Below are 7,553 nucleotides of genomic sequence, written 5' to 3' on the forward strand. Positions count from 1 at the left end.
TTTCCAGCCTAGATATAAACAATACAGAGCTAATAATATACAATATTTTACAATTTTTTCAATTCATATTTAATTTACTACACAATTAATAAAATTACAACATATTCTCAACTTTATTCGATATCCTACTTAAATGATACGGCAGGCAGTGCTCCTGCCTTCTTTTTCTTTTGTAAAAAGGGCAACCCAGCTGCCTCGCTCTTGCATTGCATCGCAACCCACACCATCGCCTCGCTCCAAACCACACCCTCCATTCGTCGCGCGCACACACGCCTCCCTCCGGCTACATATAGAGCCCAGAGCCCGTCTCATTTATCTGGCCGACCGAATTGAAGCAGCATCGGGAGTTCGATCAGTAGCAGCGTGCAGGAAAGAAACTAGCTAGGAGGGTCACTTGGTTCACTAGCTACTACTGCCATGGCGGCCGCTTCCACGCGTGGCCGCTGCCTCGCCCTGCTGTGTCTCGTGTTCCCCGTCGTGATCCTCGCCGGCGCCGCCCGCGGCCACCCGTGGGGCGGCCTGTTCCCGCCGTTCTACGACCACTCGTGCCCGCAGGCGAAGGAGATCGTGAGGTCCGTCGTGGCGCAGGCCGTCGCCAGGGAGACCAGGATGGCGGCGTCCCTGGTCAGGCTGCATTTCCACGACTGCTTCGTCCAGGTTGCCTTCCACACTGCTTTCCTGGCTAGCTAGATCTCTGCTCCATATATATACTGTGTGCACTAGTCCCATATATTTTTTGCATGCTTTAATTTATTAGGCACTTAATTATATGTGACGCTTTGATGAACGTACTTCCCCCAGTGCACGGCAAATCAGCAGTGCTTCGTACCTCAAAGTTTAATTATGAGTTGTGTGTTTAGTACAACGAAATTAAACTGATGAACATGATCCATACGAAAATTATTTCAAACTAACATATTATGAGTTGTGCATGTTGACTAACTGCATAAACATACATATACATATAGCTTAAAGTGCAGTCTACACAACATCAATTTTTTTCTATATATGTTCTTAGGTATTGCCGTATTGGAAAAGTTAGCATGGAAGAATATCTGTAGTTTCTAGGATAACTTTTCTTTTACCGTACCAGTCAAAAGATAGCCTACCTATACATTTTCCAAGAGGAACACATGCACTATTTATTTCTTTTTTTTTCTGAAAACAATACGACTACTTAATAATTCTAAAAAGTATAATTGACAGTCTCCAAATTTATGCAATTTTAGAGTCATGTCTCTAACGAGTCTACTAAACAACAACAACGTACATACTGCTATATTCTCATGTGCCTAACTACTCTTTGTGTGTGTGTGTGTGTGTGTGTGTGTGTGTGTGTGCAGGGATGCGACGCCTCTTTGCTGCTGGACAACAGCAGCAGCATCGTGAGCGAGAAAGGGTCCAACCCCAACAGCAACTCAGCCAGAGGGTTCGAGGTGATCGACGAGATCAAGGTCGCCCTCGAGACCGCCTGCCCCGGCACCGTCTCCTGCGCCGACATCCTCGCCCTCGCCGCCCGCGACTCCACCGTCCTCGTCGGCGGGCCGTACTGGGACGTGCCGCTGGGGCGGCGGGACTCGCTGGGCGCCAGCATCCAGGGCTCCAACAACGACATCCCGGCGCCCAACAACACGCTCCCCACCATCGCCACCAAGTTCAGGCGCCAGGGCCTCGACGTCGTCGACCTCGTCGCGCTCTCCGGCGCCCACACCATCGGCCTCTCCCGCTGCACCAGCTTCCGGCAGCGCCTGTACAACCAGTCGGGCAACGGCATGGCGGACGCCACCCTGGACGCCTCCTACGCGGCGCACCTGAGGCAGGGCTGCCCCCGCTCCGGCGGCGACGACAACCTCTTCCCGCTGGACTTCGTCAGCCCCGCCAGGTTCGACAACTTCTACTTCAAGAACCTCCTCGTCGGCAAGGGCCTCCTCAGCTCCGACGAGGTGCTGCTGACCAAGAGCGCCGAGACGGCGGCGCTCGTCAAGGCCTACGCCGACGACGTCGACCTCTTCTTCCAGCACTTCGCGCAGTCGATGGTGAAGATGGGCAACATCTCGCCGCTGACCGGAGCGCAGGGGGAGATCAGGAAGAACTGCAGGAGGCTCAACGGCAATTAACCACTACTGAGGCTGCTGATGACCTGTTGACCCTATTATTTGTGTTGAGTGCCGGATTTGTATGTGATGGTGGTGCATGTCAAATGTTTTGCTTAAATAAACAAGAACGGCTTAGTGCCAGATTACCCTGTCAACCGATAGATGTAACAGTGGAACTAAAGTGCTTGTCGTTCTAAGTGTAAAAAAAAGGGTTGAAAGCTGAGAGAAATGGAAGCTTGCTCCTTTCTGTTTTCCCGGTTCAACAAGTCCAGTTTACACCCTTGAATTATCACAAAATTTTGATTTTCAACTTTCAACTACAAAACTGGATAATAAAGGCCATCCAACTGTTGAAACCGGACAAATTTGACCCATTGGGTGGTTTTCAAGGTGGTTTTCCATTTTTTGAGAATTAAAAATATTTAATTGTAAACAAAAATTCATAAGTAATTCATTTTGGATAAAAAATATGATATGGGTATCAAAAGTTTTCTAAAAATGTAACCTATCTATTGGCATGATACTTTTCGGTTATTCAGATCCAATTTTTTTATTTTCATAATATTTGGTAGCTTGTAGTTGTGTCTAATATTTTCATAATTTTTTATTTTGAATTACAATTATTGTAAAGTACCAATGGGTACTTTCAGGTACTTTGAAGCGCATCTAGGCCGATAGATGTTAATGGTAAGTTTCAGTGATTAATGACAACCGTATGCGACTAACGTGTGTTTTAAAGGAAATTAGTGATTAGTCTAGTCTCATATGAAATGTGAAAGGAGACCCCTCAATTCGGAACAACCATGCGTGCCAAGGACTCAATTTTAAAGATTAAGGAACTTTCTAGTCTCAAGTGTCACAAGGAGATGAATGACACTTGATTTAGCTAGGGTTTGTAGTTTTTAGTTCTTGACCGTACTATTAAGAGGGTTTCATCAGTTAGTAGCTTGACTGAAATTAAGTTGGCCTTAGAAATCTTGCACACTCGCTCAAAAACAACCCAAGATGGTCAATAGAAGTTAACACAACGCTTGGAAGAAGAAACAATCGAAGTTACATTCAAATCCAAGTCGATTCAGTTGAAAACGAAGAAAAACAGCAGCACCGGTTTAACCGATGCCTTAGCATCGGTGCATCCGACGCTTGGCGGAAGTTCCGACGCCCCTGTCGGTCTATCTCTCTGGATGCAAGCAGAAATCAAATCAACAATCTCTATAGCACCGGTTGAACCGATGGTCCCAAGCAAAGCACCGGTGTATTAGATGTACTATGTTCCAGAGAGCATGTTTTGGTGGACCTCAACTCGTCTTCAGCACCGTTTGAACCGACGCTTCAGAATCAATCACCGGTGCATTGGATGTACTATGTTCCAGAGAGCTTGTTTGAGTTGATCAATGAATCTCTTCAGCACCGGTTGAACCGACGCCTCTACGGAGCATGCACCGGTGCAATGACGCAAGCCTGGATACTTGTTAGAAACCCAAACGGCTACTAATTGGACACAGAGAGACCGGTTGAACCGACGCCTCAACTTTGTCATCCGTCAGTTCTTCCGGTGGTCACGATTTTTCTGCAGTTGTCGGTGTCCCGACCCGGGGGGCCGGATCCCAACTAGTAAAATGCTGCGTGATTCCTCATCCCAGATGATGATGCAAGAGGCAACACAGTAACGCACGGTTTATCCTGGTTCCGGCCACGTGGCCGTACGTCCAGCAAAGGGGGTGTGCGAGGGCACTGTATTATCTTGCACCTGGAGTGCTTGTAGTAGGGGACACAAGCGAGGCGAAAGAGGGAGGAAGGCTCCCAGGTCTCTGCTAGAAGAGGGTTTGAACAGGGCGAATAGGGATGCCGGAGCGTTGGTGATGATGGATCTCGGCTAGGAGCATTTGAGTGCCCTCTGAGAGAGAGAGAGCGTAAGAGCGCGCGAGAGCCCGTCTACCGGTAGCCCGCCTCCTCCTTTTATAGTCACAAGGAGGGGTGGCGCACATGAGTGGGCGTGGAAGTCGTCGTTTTCCCCTGAATCGCGGGGGTACAGTGGTCGGACACTTGTAGCAAGTACACTGTGGGAAGGCGGCGTGCGTTGCCATCGTCCTGGATATCGTCCTTGGTCCTGCGAAGATCGCGCCGATCGTCCTGCAATGTCCCTGCAGGTGGCGTGGTCGTCGCTGATGTATGGTCTTCTATATACGGCGCGGTGGCATTCGGTGGGCCCTGCGGACCAGGGTCCTGCATGGACCAGCGGCAGTAGGGCGCGCGGCGGCCCCGGACCCCCTAGTCGGAGTGCGGGCGTGCACACTAGGAGGTCCGGGGGACGCGTGGAGGTCCCAGACTCCTCAAGGGGGGAGGTCCGGGGCTCCGCCCGTGCGTGCTGAGCGTCCCTCTCGGAGGGACACGTGACGTCGCCGGACCCCTTCCCCAGTGGGAGGCGAGTTCGGCTAGTCGGTGTCGGCAGAACAGTAATGGGAGCAGTACCGAGCCTGTCTTGTCTCGCATCGCATGTCCTACAGTGCTGCTACAGCCTCCGGGATGGCGGAGCGGTGACCAAAGTCGGCGGATGGGACCCCGGTCACATCTACTGTGGGAGTGATGGCCTGACGCCGCCTGTCCTGGGCGCCGTGGCGGAGTGGCTGGCCTTTAATGCCTTCGTACGGCGAGTGGTTGGGCAGCAGGGCTGTTTGTCTCTTGTGCCGAGGGGTGGCCTCGAGCGAGGCGGAGATGACTTACCAGCTCGAGGGTAGATCCGCTACCCTCGAGCGAGGCGGAGATTGTCCAGCGGGCCCGAGAGGGACCCTCGAGCGAGGCGGAGATCGTTCCGCGGGTTCGAGGGGGATGTGAATGGGCCGCATGCTGGGCTTCTTTGAGTCCTTTCCTTTCTTTCGAGTGGGAAGCAGGCCGTGGGCCTTCGTGGGCCTAGTTGCCTTAGCATGTGTTTGCGTTTTAAGGCGATCTTAGTACCCTGATTAGGGTGTCCCTAATTGTGGTACCCGATAGCAGTGAACTTCCAACGGCTATGTGACCCTCTCCACTCTATATAAGGGCACCCCCTGGCTCATTTGAAGTGCCTTTGACACCTTGAATACCCGAGGCCACACTTGAGAAGAAGAGGATGTGCTTTGAGCAAAAGAGAGAAGATCTAGTACATTGATTGTGCTTCAACCTTGAAGAATTCAACCTTTGCAAGTGTAGCAAGTGTGCTTGAGTTAGGGCCAACTGAGTGTAGGTCAAGTGAAGGCTTAGAAGCTTGTTAGTCTTGGTGTTTGACGACACCTAACCGGTCTTGGTGATCGGTAGGTTCTTGGTGAGCTCTTGGAGTTTGTGGGAGCCCCAAGACAAGAAGATTGGACACGGTGTGAACCTCGCCATTCCGGAGATGGAGAAGGAGCATTCTTAGTGATCACTTGCTCCTTGGTGAAGCAAGGGAGCTATACCCTTGTGTGGGTGCTCCAACGTGGATTAGGGGGGAGCGTCAACTCCTCGATACCACGGGAAAAAATCCGGTTGTCTCGTGTCTCTTACTTTTATTTCAAGCAATTAAATCCATTTATTGTTATTCTTGCTTTTTATTGCTTATAGATTGACAAGGACAACTTGTATGGTAGTGTGAACTCTTGCTTAGGTTTTGATCTTGCTAGTGTGCAACCATCTAGACAAAATGACCATGATAGTGTGTTTACCTACCTAAGGACCTTTTGCTAGCGTGCTCTAGTGACTAGGTTTCAAATTTATAGATTGGGCATTACTAGTCTAGGTTAAGGACTAGGTATAAATTTGAAAAAAATCCCAATTGAACCCCCACTTCTTGGGCCACGATCCTTACAATTGGTATCAGAGCAAGGGCTCTCTTTTTAGGCTTAAAATCCTAGAGAATGGCCGGGGGGAGTGGTGGTCCACCCAAACTCGATGGGAGAAACTATGCTTATTGGAAAGCTCGCACGGTGGGTTACCTTGAGGCTATTAATCCCATCGCTTGGGCGGTCACGGAAAAACCTATTGTTGGTCCTTGGAATGAAGATCAAATCAAATATGGTGCTAGAGCGAAGAATGTTTTGTTTGATGCTCTTAGTGAGGAGATTTTTGCTCGTGTTCACAGCAAAAAGACCTCTCATGAAATTTGGGAAGCACTTGAAGCTATCTATGTTGGTTCTAAAAAGCTCCGTGAAGAAAAATATCAAGTGCTTAAGGAAAAACTTAATGAATTCAAAATGCTTCCAAATGAGTTGGTTGAACAAATGTATGCTCGATTGAATGTGCTTATTGAGGACATTAACGCTCTTGAAATTTCTCCTTTGTCTACTAGTGACATCATCCGGAAGATCCTTCATTGTCTACACAAGCCCAAGTACAACATCGTCACCTTATTGCTCTATGAGAAGGATCTTGAAACACTTGAAGTGAGTGATGTTGTTGGGAAGATTCGGTCTCATGAGATGTTCCTCTTGGGAGAAGTTGATCCACCGCAAGACAAGAGAGATCTTGCACTCAAAGCTAAGAGTGATCATAAGTCCAAGAAAAAGAACAAGTGCAAAGTTCCATCACCAAGCTCAAGCGAAGATGAAGCTAACGAAGATTCAAGTGATGAAGATGGTGATGTTGAGCTAGCACTTCTCATGAGGAAGACCTCCAAGATGATGTCAAGGTTGAACAAGAGAGGGTACAACTATGACCCCAAGAAAAACAAGTTTCGTACCCGGAAAAGCAAGGACAATGTCAAGAAAATTTGTTACAATTGTGGCAAATATGGCCATCTCTCATATGATTGTCCAGAGCCTTCAAAGCTCAATAAGAAACAAGAAGATGATGACAATCAACACAAGGCATCAAAGAAAAGTCATGAGAAGAAGGACCACAAGAAGAAAGGATCTTTCACAAGAAAAGAGAAGGTCAAGGCTTTCCTTGGAGAATGGATCACGGATGGTGAATCCTCAAGTGATGACTCAAGTGATGAAGAATCCAAGAAAAAGATTGTGGGGATTGCCATGCATGATGATGAAGATGATGGTGATGAGGCACCTCTACCTCCACCACCCATGTGCTTCATGGCAAGAGGTAACTCTAAGGTGACTGGTGATGACGACTCCTCTAGTGATGAAAGTGAACATTGCTTATCTCCTAATGAAGTGCAAAACATCCTAGATGAGTACCAACAAGTGATCAAGAAGTACAAATCAAAATGTAAAGTTCTTGAAATTGAATATGCCAAGCTTAAGGCCTCAAATGATGAGTTGATTGTTAGGAACAATGAGGTAATAGAAACTCATGATACAAGCATTGTTCCTAGCAAGCAACTTAGAGAGGAGCATGACAAGCTAATTGTTAAGCATGATAAATTGAATGTTAAATATGAGGAAGTAGTTGTGCTTAACAAGTCACTTACTTCATGCAACAAGAAGCTTAAGCTTGATTATGCTAACTTAAGTATGATGTATCAAGAAATTGACCTTGCCTTTGATGCCTTGG

The 7,553-nt window shown here is 48.1% G+C and overlaps 1 protein-coding gene across 1 annotated transcript; it reads left to right on the top strand.

The window, feature by feature from the left end:
- The first annotated feature begins 211 nt into the window (after positions 1–211).
- On the top strand, positions 212–2,339 carry LOC120706430 (peroxidase 49-like). Its single transcript, XM_039991078.1, has 2 exons — positions 212–657; positions 1,344–2,339. Exons 1-2 carry the CDS (start codon positions 418–420, stop codon positions 2,115–2,117), a joined length of 1,014 nt encoding a protein of 337 aa, XP_039847012.1. The 5' UTR covers positions 212–417; the 3' UTR covers positions 2,118–2,339.
- The last annotated feature ends 5,214 nt before the right edge of the window (positions 2,340–7,553 follow it).

This window comes from Panicum virgatum, chromosome 5K, assembly GCF_016808335.1.
Source record: "Panicum virgatum strain AP13 chromosome 5K, P.virgatum_v5, whole genome shotgun sequence".
Classification (NCBI taxonomy): domain Eukaryota; kingdom Viridiplantae; phylum Streptophyta; class Magnoliopsida; order Poales; family Poaceae; genus Panicum; species Panicum virgatum.

What these genes read in the sequence shown, in the direction of transcription:
- LOC120706430 (XM_039991078.1), top strand. Translation starts at nt 418, where the DNA reads ATGGCGGCCGCTTCCACGCGTGGCCGCTGCCTCGCCCTGCTGTGTCTC. An exon ending in TCCACGACTGCTTCGTCCAG is followed by an intron (nt 658 to 1,343) that starts GTTGCCTTCCAC and finishes GTGTGTGTGCAG; the next exon opens with GGATGCGACGCCTCTTTGCT.